The sequence below is a fragment of the Haemaphysalis longicornis genome, unplaced genomic scaffold (assembly GCF_048455015.1).
Source record: "Haemaphysalis longicornis isolate Haplotype H1 unplaced genomic scaffold, Haemaphysalis longicornis Haplotype H1 scaffold_1, whole genome shotgun sequence".
In the NCBI taxonomy this organism is placed as follows: domain Eukaryota; kingdom Metazoa; phylum Arthropoda; class Arachnida; order Ixodida; family Ixodidae; genus Haemaphysalis; species Haemaphysalis longicornis.
Window position 1 is genome coordinate 240,472,633 of NW_027526203.1, and position 14,906 is coordinate 240,487,538.

A 14,906-nucleotide genomic window follows, 5' to 3' on the forward strand; every position below is an offset into this window, starting at 1 on the left:
TGATGTATTTAATGCTGGTTTTGGTGCTATCAAGGGTTTCAAAGCAAGCATTGTACTTAAAGAGAACGCATGCCCAGTGTTCTGCAAAGCGCGATCAGTGCCATACGCCTTGCGCGAGCGAGTCGAGCAAGATTTCGCTAATCTCGAAAAAGGGGGGGGTAGTGTATCGGGTAAGGCACAGCAAGTGGGCGACGCCTCTTGTGATTGTTCCAAAGAAAGACGGAACAGAACTTCGGCACTGTGGGGATTACAAAATCACAGTGAATCCTGCAATTGAAGTCGATCATTACCCCTTGCCGCCGCCCGAGGATATTTTTGCCACACTTGAAGGCGGAACCGTGTTTTCTGTCATTGATCTGTCGAAGGCGTACCTTCAGCTGGAACTGGATGAGCAAGCACAAGAATTGCTCACCAATAAACACTCACATGGGCCTTTTTAGGTTCCGTCGCTTGCCTTATGGCGTAGCGTGTGCTCCAGCAATTTTCCAAGCTGTAATGGATCAAATCCTGCAAGGTATGCCTGGCACTGCCTGCTACTTGGATGACATTGTCATATCCGGAGCAGACTACAAGCAGTGTTACGACAGAGTGGAGGAGGTGCTAAGGCGCCTGAGTGAACATGGTATCAAAGTAAATGCCAAGAAGTGTAGGCTCTTTCAGCAGCGCATAACTTATTTGGGGCATGACATTGACAAAAATGGCTTGCACCCTACGGCCGAAAAGGTCGTGGCCATCAAAGAGGCGCCGAAACCTACTAGCGTGACGCAGCTGAAGGCCTTTTTGGGCTTAGTAAATTTCTATGGAAAGTTCCTGCCAAAATTGGCTACGATTCTAGAACCGCTGCACGACTTGCTCCGCAAGGACAGCAGATGGCATTGGTCGCGTAAGTGCGACGAGGCGTTCGCAACTTGCAAGAAATGCTGTCCGACAAAAGCGTCTTGCAGCTCTACGATGTAAAAAGGCCACTGCAAATCACGTGTGACGCATCGGAATACGGGCTAGGGGCTGTGTTATCGCACGTTGAAAACGGGAATGAAAAACCCATCGCTTTTGCTTCACGGTCGTTGTCCCCGTCCGAGCGTAACAATGCGCAAATAGAAAAAGAAGCCCTGAGCATAGTTTTCGCGGTGAAGAAATTTGACAAGTATCTTTACGGGCGAGATTTCAACGTGTTAACGGACCACCAACCCCTGACAACCCTGCTTGATCTTAAACGGCAGGGCAGCGCAGTTGCACTGCAAGAGTGCATCGATGGGTCACATTTTTGGCGAACTATCGCTACAAGATAAAGCATAAGCCAGGGTCGGCTATCAGTCATGCGGACGCGTTGTCTCGCTTGCCCACTGCCGGACACGGACGACCACAGTGGAAGATATTTTTTATTTTGCGCCACTGAAAGAGTTGCCGCTGATAGCGAAAGATATTGAGCGCGAAACTGGACAGGACAAACTGTTGAGTGTCGTTCGTGACATGATATGGCACGGCTGGAAAAAAACTGTACCCGAGCAGTTAAAAGCCATTCTGGTTGCGCCGGTTTGAACTCAGTGTAGATAACGGATGCATTGTGTGGCTGAATCGCGTAGTTGTGCCGCAGTCCTTGCACAGTGTTGTCTTGGGGTTGCTGCACGCACAGCACTTAGGGATAACCAAAATGAAAGCGGTAGCAAGGTCAATGCTATGGTGGGCAGGCATGGATAGCGCCCTGGAAGAAACTGTGCGGAAGTGCAAAATTTGTCAGTCTGTCCTTCCTGAAGCTCAACCTGTACCTTTGACACCATGGCAAGTGTGCCAAAACCCATGGGAAAGAGTACATCGTGATTTTGCAGAAGAAAAAGGAAAAATGTTTCTGCTAGTCCATAGACTCCTACTCCAAATGGTTGGAAAATTAAACCTATGGGTGTAACAACTGCCGCGAAGACGATTGAAGTTGTGCGATCTTGGTTTGCTGCGCATGGACTTCCTTTGGAAGTAGTAACTGACAATGGTCCGCAGTTTCGTGCACAAGAGTTCGAAGACTTTCTTTCATCGAATGGTGTTAGGCACACACTGACACCCCCCTATCATCCGTAGTGTAACGGAGCTGCGGAGCGCGCGGTGCAATCACCAAGGAAAGCACTGCCAAAGAGAATCTAGAAGATTCTGAAAAAGGCACTACGAGGTCTCTTCAACACAGACTAGACAACTTTTTGTTTTCTTACCGTACAACGCCTCACACTTTTACGGGAAGGACACCCCGCGGAATTATTCCTGCGAAGGAAACTGCGGACCAGGTTGTCGTTACTACGGCCGGACACTCGAAATGAAATGGTTGTGAGGAGGGAGAAAATGAAAACTCTGGCTGACAAGCGAAGAGGTCGGCCCCGCGTGTTTGCTGTGGGTGACAGTGTGTTGGTGCATTCTGTGCGCGGTGATGTGGTGAAATGGTGGCTTGGCAGAGTGACGTGTGTCAAGTCTCCGTCAACCTATTTGGTGTGCGTCGGAAACAAAGTGAGGTTCGTGCACGCTGACCATCTGCGACCATCCTGCGTTGAATCGACCAATCATCCAGACAACCACCCTGAATGCGAACTGCCTCATGCACCTGACGTGGTCCCTGCTACAACGGAACGCCTTGCCGAGCCGGCTACACGTGCCACGGTAGCGCCGTCGGCCAGCAGTGAAGAGGCGGTCCCTTTGCGGAGGAGCAACAGGGAACGACGACCACCGGACCGTTTGACCTACGATAGTTTTTAGAATTGTGCAGGGAGGGAGTGTCGTGTCGCGATCGTGTTATCAGCGCAGCGGTTGGCTAGCAGCACGTGCGCAGCAGCGACGCTTTGTGTATAAATTGGCGCACCCGGCTTGGGTGCGCGTTCTTCAGTTGTGAGGCTGCCAGAGCACGCCTCGGGAAATAAGGCAACGTTTTCCACGCTTGCCCGGATGCCGGTTACTACAGGCATCAGACGGCCGCCGCTGCTCTGTAGCCAGACCGGCAGGCAGGAACGCAGTAGCAGCGTTCGCAGTTCGCACCAAATTTTTTTGCCACTCACAAAATGATCAGTCCATTTGAGCGGCCCACGACACGTAAAGCGAGAGCGCACTGATGATAAGGCGGCGAGCGTCTGCTTTATGTTACTCCGTGGTCCGTTCCCTGCGAAACGCGCTCCGACCACGCCCCCGGCTGCCCTCCGATCAACACCAGCGCCGCGGCGCGGCAGCGTACGAAGCTATCCCATAGCATGACGGCGAAGTTTCATGACCAGAAAGGCATTGAAGGACTCTGGTTCCACATTCGAGGATGGGGATGATGCTGGGTTGAAAAAATGTGCTAGGAATTGTGACTAGCGCTGGTAGTGAAAGCGGCGAACCAATATCTGCGCAACTTCCCTGCACCCGAGAAACAAGTCGGCCATGAGTCATTAGGAGAGCTCGCCGCGAGCGAACCTCTTGCGTTTATACTTCCCTCAGGCTTTCCTATTCTAAGGAAAGATTGTGTGAGCCCTCCATTCACCAGAGGATCTTTAGGCCGAGCGGTCACCGCAGCGCCGGCACTTCCGAATATGACGTCATCTGCAGCCGGCCAATCGTGAAAGGCAGCCAGGACTCTGACCGCGCCGCCGGGCAGGGGTCATTTATTTTGACGAAAAAAGATGGTTTGGGTGTATTTACACATAAAATAAACATGTTTTTCGAATTCAGCGTCACGAAAACCATAATGTAATGCCCCCAACAAAATTTTTTTGAAAAGCTCTTCACCAGCCCTTTAAGGCAAGAGCCGACACCACGTTGCCACCGCCTGTCGCATGCGCGGCACGTTTCCACTTTTAACACAAAAGTGTTTTATGCCGGGGTCCACCAAGATCTGACGTCATATCCGTCACGGAAATGACATCGCCGGAAAAACTTCGATTGATGCGGCGACGCCAGGATTCGAACCACGAACTCACGCGCTCCCGACTGCGCTATGAACAGACGCGTGAATGGGACGACAAACGCGCCTTATAGCCTTCTTTTTAGATGGTGCTGCCGGTGGCGCACCGGCGGCAGCAGATTGCGGAAGCCACGGGTGCTGCATCATGACGCTTATGAGCGCCGGCAGTTGGCGCCTCGATGCCAGCGCCTACGTGTACGGGGGACGCGCAGTGTAAACTGCGGAGAAGCCGACTTGCATATGTCGCGCTCGTGACCGGTCCGCTGCTCCTTTGCTCTTTTCACGGCAGCGGACCGTGTGTTCACCAAACGATTTGCTGACAACCCGTTTGGTTTCGTTTGCACGGACGGTTTGCGAGCGCCTGTGGTTTCAGTCGGATTTACGCAATGCTGCGGCACGTGCAATCCAGTGTCTTAACATTGATGCATCTAACGGTGCCATACCGATGAAATACAAATAGCGCCATGCAAGTTCATATCGATGCACAAACATTCAGCTGCTCCTGTTAATGCACATTTCACTTTTGTGTTTTACCGGTTCCTATGAAAAAGGGAACAACCGCATTTTTCTTGTTTTCTGATTGTTTCCTGATGATACGAATTTTAGGGGGATACGAATATTTTTCCCGCCCCTTGAGATTCGTATGACCAAAATTCCACTGTATACAGTCGAGCTCACTTATAATGAACTTGATCGTCACGCTAAATTCGACCGTTATATCTGCAGTTCGTAATAAGTGGGCTGAACTTTTTCTGTACGCAAAAACGCAGCGCGAACACGGCCGGCGCATCAAAGTGGGCACGGACATCATCTGCACAGCATTGGCAGTGTACTGCTCACCCACCAGAATGGAAATGCAGGGCCAAATGAAGTTAAACGTGCATGAAAATAGCTCATAATATGGGTAAAAATTGTGCTATGAATTGCCATATGCACTGCTCCTACAAGCAGTCATCAAGTATCAGCTGTGATGGTGAGCTGGCTGCTCCGAAGTAGTCTGGTCCTGCTCATGTGACACACAATCTGGGCACTGCGTTCCTGCCACTTTGTCCATTCACGGAAAGGCTTAAGGGGGATACCCCCTTCACAGATGTTGGCACTGTGCGAGCGGCAATTTTCTGCAAGTCTTGCCTATCGTGTCCCTATTTCGTGTCCCCCTTCTCTCAATGCCTATTTTCTGTGTACGGGAGGCAGAAGAAAGGGGGGAGACCTGGAACCCACGGCAGCGAGGTCCTTTTTTGTTTACATTTTCATTCACTCTTGCTTTCTTTTGCTGGCTGCTATCAGCTATTTAAAAAAAAGGCGTGGTGATCCCCCAAGGTGCATCTGACACTTTGTGACTGGGGCTGCCTTCCCCTGTCACACGACGGTGGGTCGTTTGCTGTATCCAAGCTGAGCCTTTGCACACATTCATTATATCTAGAATGGGGTGCCAGTGCTTTAGTGCAGAGGTCTCAAACTTGCATCAGTGGGCGGGCCGCAGTCATGAAATGTAGTCCCGCAGGAACCGGGACAGCGAAGAAGGTGTTGAATCGAAGATGAAAGGGGGGGGGTGTAATTAAATCTCAGCTAACGCTGGCATTTGAAGGAAACAGGTCCTATCCCACATCTTGTAAATATTATGGATCACTTCTGCATGGAATTTGGCGTCAGCATTGGAGGAACATTAATACCAATCTGCAGGGTGACTAAAATCTGGACGCCGATTCTGAAATATGAAATATTTGTTGTACGGTGATGCTTCAACACATGGTGACCACCTTGGGTGGGTAAAAAAACAAATTACAGTAAATGAACGAAGACACTTATGTGCAAGGCGGGCCGCAATCGAAAAGTTCGCGGGTCGCATGCACGCAGGCCGCGTGTTTGAGACCCCTGCCTTAGTGTATGTCGTGACGGTCATGCCATAATTGTTTGTTATAACCGAGCGTTCATTATATCTGCTTTCATTATTGAACAGTTGCAGGTTGTACATCATCTCATCCTCTTGTCTTCCAGTTTTCAGACAAAGATGACTCTTAGAGGCGCACATATTTTATGTATTTCAACTGCTCCAAGTTTTAGGGGTACTGCCAGGACTGTATTTGTGAGAGTTGGACTGTCGTTTTGCTTTTTTTGATCGAATGCAAATTGTCACAAATTCATGTGCTACAAGCACAGACGAGTTACACAACTGTTCCATGTTTTAGAGCATTGTTGCCAGTTACAAAAAGTTACCTCTTTCTCGGTATTTAACGTTGCCAAGAGGGCACTAAGCTCATGGCCATTTTGTGTAGCCAAGGGAGAAAGACGCTCATTTGCACAAGGTTTTGGAATAAAGAACGCCGGCAAGTCAAAATTGTTACGGTACATTGTACTAATTTGAAGTTTCCGCTTTCAACCTCGACTGTTATTTGGACTTTGTCTGCATTGTGGTGTCACCAATTATGCAAAACTTAAAAAATTGACACGAAATTTTTGTGTTGCGTTTTTGTCGCGGCTATAGGTTCCTACGAGCCCACCAATCATTAGCATGGCACATTAGACTGTTGAATGCAGCATAAATAATTACAGCTCCGTTTATTTGTGTCAATTTTGGTTTCGATGAAGCGAATACCGAGGCAGCCGCCATGATGGGAAGACACATTTGACATCACTGTTCTTGTCGCACCCCAGCCGATTCCGGTCTGGGCACATGCGCGCACCTAACTGACCTGACTGGCAGTAGTGTACATGACATAAGTCCCAAAAACTGGGACATGTGCACAAGGTGGAAGAGCACGTGCCAACAGCACCGCGGCCGCCGCAATACGTCACAGGAGCCCTGACGTCGCCCATTTGGGTCGAAGCGCAGATGGTGTCATGAGCTCACTTGATGGCGCGGATAAGCTTCTCATGCGCGCAAGGATTAAAATTGATTTAAAATATGTTCTACTGGACGGTTGCGGTTTAAACTTCCAGGGGGGAATCTTTATACACCATGTACGCCTTGAGTGTGGCCTGTAGGGGCGCCACTGAAATCCCCTAACGGCCCGTTTCGAAACGAGCCACGGGAGTCTCCGGCCCACTCCCCAATGTTGCCGCTAGTTTCGCGGCATGTTTGCTACTGAGATTTCCCGCTTTCAGGCGTTGGAAATACATACCGTATTTACTCGCATAATGAACCCAGTCGCGTAAGGAACCCTCCCCCCACTTGTCTTCTTGAGAATTTACTTTTTTGTGACTGAATAAAAAATGCAGCGGGAATATGTTTTTATCTCAGCATGGTTGCTCACACCCTAGTCCATCGCAGTAACTTGATATCACACTAAGTGCGCACAGAAGTGCTAGAAACGCATTCAAACAAAAAGAAATCTCAACAGTAGCAGGAGACATGAGCTCGAATGCCGTGGCTCACAATTTAAAAATTGTGTGCTTGCGGAGCACCACCTGCTGAATGCAAAACAAGCCTTCGTGCGCCATTAAAACGTTGCTGCGTGCGAACAAAGCAAAAGATGTACTCCACACTCCCTCCCTGCTCTTTACGGTTCTGGCGGCGTACAAACAAAGCACTAAACGGACTACGCACTCCTCTGCTCTTGCTGTTTCATGAATTCGCCATTACGCTACGTGGTTTTGTTGTTCAGCTGTGTTCCGACCTTTTTTTTTGTGGGTGTGCTCCTGGTGTGCTCCGTAGGATGGGCCAGTACATGAGCTACACAGTCAGATTAAAACTGAAGGTCGTGGAGCATGCATTGATGCACATGGAAACTGCACGGCTGGGCAGCACTTCAGTGTTGATCCACTGCATGTATGCTACGGTCGAAAACAAGGTTTTTTTGGGTGGTGAACAGGGATCACCGTGTGTTTCGGTGGGTTCAAAGAAGGAAAGTTTCCGGCTGTGGGACAAGAAGTTTTGGAATGCCTTGACGGCACGGAAGACGGTGCGCTGTGGGCCGACTACAAATGTGAGGCGGCAAGCAACTTTAGTAAGGACAGCTCCATGGCGAGTAAGGGGCCACGAGCATGTTTGGAACAAAAAAAATTTGATTACATAATTACCTATGTGTTTTTACAAAAATGGCAAGGTTCTGACAGTGCGTTTCTGAGTAACTTTATTATATGAAATTTCAACTTTTAACAATCTGTTGCAATTTTTTCCCGCATAAAGAACTCTTCCCCCAAATTCATGCCGAATTTTCTGGAAAAAAAGTGGGTTCATTATGCAAGTAAATGTGGTAATTATGTGTAGCAATCACTCGGGTCGCAAATGTGTTGTATTTACGAGAGTGTAAATGCTTCTGATGCGATCTTAGTGGTATATATTCGGTCCGTATAAGCGCCAAGTGTGTGTCCTAAGCCAGCGTCACCAAACCAGCATATACATGGAGCGGATTGTACTTCCACTTCCCTGAAGTTTACGAACACTGTCTCTGTAAGCAGCGTTCCTTCAGATGGTCATGGTACGGCTATACACTATGATGTAAATCGGCTTTCTGAGCTTACATAATCTAGCGGAGCGCTCATACCTGACCACGCCAGTTATGCTTCATATCTCAGATATTAATCACTACCCTGAACAAGCCAATGTGACATAAATTTCACAAACATTCTATGCAGTAAGTACGGTGGATAATGCAAAATGATACACGGGATGCAGCACACAACAAAGAATTTTATGCTGGGTCGTCTTGTCGCGAAGTAAGCGCTCGCAAACATTTATCATCTGCTACCATATATCATCCGCAAGCAGCGCGGAGACGGGCTTATATTCGCGTCTGCGAATGTTCTTCGAAACATCGTCACATGACATAGGGAGCCTGAATAATCTAGCACAAATTTAAATCGGACGGCCTTATCAGTTACCCGACTCTTCCAACGACACCTTTTATCGCTTGTGAACTGCCTGTCCTGTATACTTCGAAAATGCGTCCGCTGAGTGATCAGCTCTTCGTTAAAGTCGAAAAACAAAAGGAAAGGGAACGCACAGCTTGTGTGTGTGATTACTAAAGCATTCATTCCTTGCTTTCGCTCCGTATTTGCACACAATAATAGTTAAGCCACCCCCTTATCCCCTTCCCCATGTATTCACGCATTTCGCATGTAGTTGATGTAGCGAGTCCTACCTTGCTCCAGTTAAGACAAACGTCTTGAGCATTTCTGAAGTTGCAGTGGATTTTTTTATTCCCATATGAGCTATTCTGTTTCTTCTGAACTTTGCAGAGTTTCATTAACTCTTCTTGGTCCTTGCTATACGGCAGGAGTGGCCCCATACTTAATGGTCCACAGCCTTGGAATATAATTAACATTTTTCGTGTGGCTTATATTCCAATCAACGACCGCGGTGGCCACTTTTCTGATGGAGGCGGAAAGCAAAAATGCCCGTGTGTACGAGATTTCGGCACACGTTAAAGACCCCCAGGTGGTCAAACTCCACTATGGCGCGCCTGCATTGCGTCGGTGCGTTAAGCCCTACAATCAATCAATATTCCAATCAAAGGCACAATTTATTGTCAGGTATTGGGTAATCACAGCCCCAAATCATATTTTTCTACGACAACCGGGATTGCAGTTTGCAATTTTTCGTTAATGCAAGTTTTGAGTTAAGGCTCGCAGGAATTAAGCAGAAACCAAAATGCTGGATAACCCTTCACAGATTTATTTCACAGCGAAAAACTGCGCAAATTGTGCCTCTTGCTTTCGCACAAGCTTAGGCGCTACACGGCACTCCAAAGCAGCAAGGTCACTTACCCCTGTAGTAACAAACGTAACTTTAGTATCACTTTTGCTTTTGACACTTCGGTGCCTTAACGCGTTACAAGAACCAAACTCGTGCTAAAATGGTGCCCTTTGAAGAAATTGATGCTCTTTACCGCACTCAAGATTGTTGAGAGGGTGGCAACATTCTTCTTTCTCGCCTGTGGTGACGGCATTTAAAATTGTGCGCTTTTTTTGAAAAGACACGACTTTTTGTTGTCTAGCAGCAGCACTCATCAACGACGAACCGATACCACAGATAGAAGTGGAGACTTGCGACTACGCGATGACAGGACGGCCTGGCACCTCAAAACTTAGTTCTGGAACCGAAACCGCGCCTACACGTGCAAATGCACTGTACTTTACGGTGCGGGTGTAAAAGAAGAACCTGAAGGATACTCACTCTTGCTAGTTGGTGTGGTGTCACACTACGCAGGCTAAACCAAAAGTCACTGCTACGTTATCCACAGGATGGTGTTGGCCCCTCTGTTCATCATCATCATCGTGACAAATTTTGTCTTTAGGCGATTCCAGACATTTTCATTGCTGCTGGCTCCTTATGGTAGTGCTAGTATTTGCTAAATTAGTTCATTGCTATGGTCGGGTCGATTTTTGTGTAAAAGTGCAAACATTGACTGATCAGCTCGCCGACTTTGTTACACCAACGTTAACCGTCGTCACACCTTTACATAGAGGTCGCAAATGCATGGGTGTCAATGGGGCTGGCAATAGGAAATTGAAAAACTTCGTTAAATCCAGGAATTTATTTCATAGAGGTTTGTTACATCCAGGTTTGACTGTATATTCGAAACAAAGCCGCATTCATTGTCGGCACTGCAAAACGAAACCAACCTCTCACTATGCCAGTATCAGGTCTAAACGAGGCCGCAGTAGAATTCACTTGTGCCTGACGTGTTTGGAGGTGACAGTGGTGATATGCTGCTGCCGTCGTCGACGCCCATCAGAGTAGCTTAGAAGCGCGCATTACCGCGTCCCCGGATAGCTCTTGTTGGCGTTTGAGCACTCTACCAGGATGCAGTTGTTTTTCGAAGTGCTTTAAACGTACTTTTTGCCTATAGACATCACAATAACAAAAAGAAGGCAAAAAAGTGAAAGAGAACCAAAAAACTGCATGAGCCCCTTTCATCTGCGCTGTGGTCATCTCGTAAGCGCTGTGGAGAAGCGGCAGCAGGCGACGCAGCGATCGCGAAGCTCGAGGCCTATATACAAAGGAAGCTTTTTACATAGTTATCTGAGCTTTGAAATTTCGTGTCAGTACTCCTTTAAGCCTAAACTTAAGACAACAGCATAGCATTGTGCTTGGCACTTTGGTGAGCAGCGGTTTGCTTTTGTGAAATTGTTTTTTTTTTTTTTTTTTTTTTTTTTTTTTTTTTTTCACTGAGCTGTGTCTTTTTTGTTGTGTTTTCATCTTCCCAACTTTGAATGCAGGGGCCACTGTGATGAACCTCGTGTGCCGCAACGAGGCGTTGAAGACTGAGATCCACAAGAAGGTGAAGGGCATTTTTGGCGCCGTACTTGCCCACGACGTAGAGCGGAACGTCAACCAAGTGTTGTACCTGACACGCGACAAGCGAGACGTCACCGATGCTACCCTGGCCGGTTATGTGCAGCAGCTCAGCACTGTCATCAAGAACACTGAGAATGCAGACATCTCTAACCTCATGGTGGGACTGAAAGTTGTGGGCGAATCGTGAATTAAAGTTTGCGTGATTGTTTTATTTAGCTGCCTGGCTTATTTTGTCTGTATGCAAGGTTTGCACTAAGTGGTGCAGTGAAGAGGGACGGTACATGATGCGAATACATTTTGCTAAGCTTGTCACTTAGTGCAGAAACGTGTCACAGGTTTGCAAAGACAGTAGCCTACATGGCCCCTCCCCATTTTTTCCTTCTGAACTTGGGGGCAACAGGAAGTTTTGGCTTTGAAATGTACAACCAGCCAATTTTTCGCCAGTATCTTGAGAGCATGGACATGTTGGAGCCTTCTCCATGCATGTTTTCTGCGCAGCCTGTATTCTTACCGAGTGCCCCCATTACATGCGCCCGCTAACATGTTGGCGCTATTATGATACTGCTAAAAATTGGCGGCTTGTCCTTTTGTTTTTTTTTCTTTTGGGTCCGCAAAGCATGCGCGGTAATGTTGGCTTTTTCACACGACACTGAAGCTGTGGTAGAAATCTGAATGCACGAAGGATGCATAAGAAACTATCGTTAGCAACTTTTGGCCCCAAATCCCCTTTTTTTTTTTTTACTTGGCAATCACTTTTCCTCTTTCATGGGGATTCCAGAGCACATTCATACAGTACAAAACCACTCGGTGGAAAGGTGCAGTGCCCTGCTTAGATCTGTGAATATACCTGCTAGCTAAACAGAATAGTCTTGTCCTTCTCTTTTTGAAAAGGTACACGGGTAAAAACTATCAGAAAAGCATCGCTGTGTAAACACTTGTGTTGCCTTTAGGAAAAAGTGAGTGGCAGCAATTAGCATGGCATGGCGATAACACGGGCTTGATGGTTTACTTGATAGACTTGAAAGAAGAATGGCTATTTTTCATGTGTGTGTGAATTACCGGGGAGGACAGCACAAGGCTAACTGGGGCAAAAAGCATTACTCTTTTACAGCAAAGCTTTCTACCTCTGCCAGCCAACGATTCCTTCATTGGGATAAGAAACTCCCAACGCGGATGGGAGGGTGGAGGGCGGTTTTCATTCTCGGTGCACAGTGTAACAGTGTAGATGGCGTGTTGATAGGGCACTATTACCCAGCATTCCCCGCGTGCAGCTGCCTGCTCGCTCCAGCGGGCACCTTGGAGGGATGGCTTTGTTGTCTGCTTTAGCGGCGGTTGTTTTAGATAAGGTCGCCCCTTATGGTCGCTTATGGTTGCGTCTGTCCCCTCCAGCGTTGTGCGGCGTCCACACCCCCACTGCGCATGCACATCCTCCTCCCCCTCCTCTCCTCTCCTTGTCCCATCTCCTTTCTTCTCCAATGCTCCTCTCCTCTCTGGCATTCCTCCTCTCCTCTCCGGGATTGCGCAACGAATGGCAACACCTGCGGCTCCGGGCGCGATAATGCGAAGCAGCTTAGGTTTAGAGGCGTGACGGTAGCCGCTGCATACTCTGCTGGGGGCGCCACTGTAGCTCCGCGGTATAAATGACGCGCGCACGCGCTCCACTTCCCTCATTCTCCTCCCGCAATGCCGCGATCGAATTGAAAACTAATGGGAACTTGAGTCGACCCCACGGCTGCTTTGCATACTACTCAGGGTTACCCTACGGGAAGATAGTGAAATTTTTTTTGGCCTGTTCTGGCGTGCTTCCCGTCCATTGCGCGCTTCCTTCGCACGGCTTGATTAACTTGTTCGACAGCACCTCTTGGGTGACCAGGACCCGATGGAATTAAGCGGTCGTACGGCAAAGATACATTAAGGATTGATTTGCAGAGCAGGAAAACAAAATGAACAAACCACATACAGACATCTGGCCGCTAGAGGAACACTACTTTTTGCGCACTGCTTGCCACGAATGGGACTCCGTTTTCTAAATTGGTGAATACCAATTCGGTTGTGTTTATTAATAGGTATTACAAAAGGCGAAAGGAGCAACTGGTTCTGATAAATAGCGATTATAAAAGTTCCCTCAGCTTTCTCGCAATTCTCAAACTTGTGAAACTATCTACGTAGTTTAAATCGGTATAAATGAGAATCGCTAAGCTCACACGCCGAATTGTTTCGGTGTCTACGCTTGTGTCGCGCAGTAGTGTCACTAGATAAGGTTACAGAGTATCGGCACTCTTTTCTCCTATTGTTCCGTGCCGCCGCCATGATCATTGGTCGGTTCGCATCACGTGGCACTTGTTTACACTGCGACGGTTCATAGGCGCTGCCATTTTGTTGCTTGTGCATTTTCAGTCGGTAAACTGTGGAAGACATAGCTTGTCCTCCCTGCTCTGCGGCTGCGCGCGACTAACGTTGTTTCGAACACGAATCAAAGATAACGCGTGTAGCAGCATTTCAGCAGCTGAAGTGCGTACGAAGATGCCGTTTTTCGGTGTCTTCGGCAGTGTTGTTAACAAACGCCCCGGTAGAAGTTAGCGGCGAGGTGGTAGAAGAGGCAATCTCGCAACACTGATAAACACCAAAATGGCCACTGTTGCTGATATGCGTGCCTGAGTGCCGCTACTCTTATACCTTATCTAGTGACACTATCGCGCAGTAGTGCAGCCACTAGCTAGCACATAAGGACGGCTAGGTTCGGCTGTCTCACCCTTCGAAAGATGCTGCTCTCCGTTTTTTGCCGATGCACGGCCAGGCTACAGCGGCAGCAGTGTCCGCCGCTCCTGCGTTCGGGACGCCGCCCCCGCGAATTCCAGGTAACGGCTTGCAGAATCTTTGGTTTCACTCTGTGTAGAGCCACGTATGTGAATTCAAGTGATGTCGCATGGGCAATTGTTGTGGGTGTCATTTAAAGTTTTGCTTTCCAACCACCTTCACAGCGTGGATTGGAGGCGGTTTTTTTTACATCCTCTCATCAGCTGATTCTCTGTGCTTGAACCAGATTGGATTTTTCTGTTCCATGAAAACTGGATGTGCAGCTGCACGCAGTAGTGAGGGACAACGGGTGGCCAGATTCAAGCCCTTTGGAACTATTTTGTAGAGCGAGGATGCTCCTGTAAAGACGCGACAGTAGCGCAAGGCACATACTAGTACGGAGATGCATTTAATGGGTCTGCAAAGTGCCTTCCACCCTTCCTGATGCACATACATGCAGAAATTTGTTGATAGTTGCACAAATGATGCCAGTATTGGGCTTCTTGGGCCTCCTTCAGTCAAAGAACACAGTGCGTATGTAGCACTACAGTCATCCTGTGCAGTACGTCAAAAGCTAGTGCTCTGCAGTGCTCTTTATAATTGCTATCTTAGCAGTATAGCACAACACTGTGCACTAAAATACTATGTTCTAAAGCCAAAAGGCTGGATCCTTCATCTCTGGAATGCTTTCTGGCAGCTAGAATGACCTCACACGCTTGTTTATAGGGTGCTGCTTCCACTGGTGTTGGAAACCAAAATTTTCCTTAGAAGTTATTGTCATGTATTATTTTTAATGGGGCCATGAAAACAAAATGCAACTTTGTTTAATGTGAACTGGCCTCCAGTACCTCACTGAGTTCCATGCCGTCCAGGAAAAACTTTTTTTAACCCCCCCAAAAAAAACACCAGTAGTACTGCAAACTCAAACTTCACACTACAGTGATATTATATGGACAG

General features: G+C 47.9%; 1 protein-coding gene and 1 pseudogene across 1 annotated transcript in view; both read left to right on the forward strand.

Annotated features, from left to right (window-relative positions):
• LOC144174626 (uncharacterized) overlaps positions 1-4,059 on the forward strand; it is a 5,762-nt pseudogene extending 1,703 nt beyond the window's left edge.
• Positions 1-11,368, forward strand: part of LOC144143161 (eEF1A lysine and N-terminal methyltransferase-like) — a 124,070-nt gene extending 112,702 nt beyond the window's left edge. The window contains exon 13 of the mRNA XM_077674966.1: positions 11,075-11,368. Coding sequence (XP_077531092.1) covers positions 11,075-11,340 — 266 coding nt within the window. The 3' untranslated portion in view covers positions 11,341-11,368. The remainder of the gene's footprint in view (positions 1-11,074) is intronic.
• Positions 11,369-14,906: the final 3,538 nt, after the last annotated feature.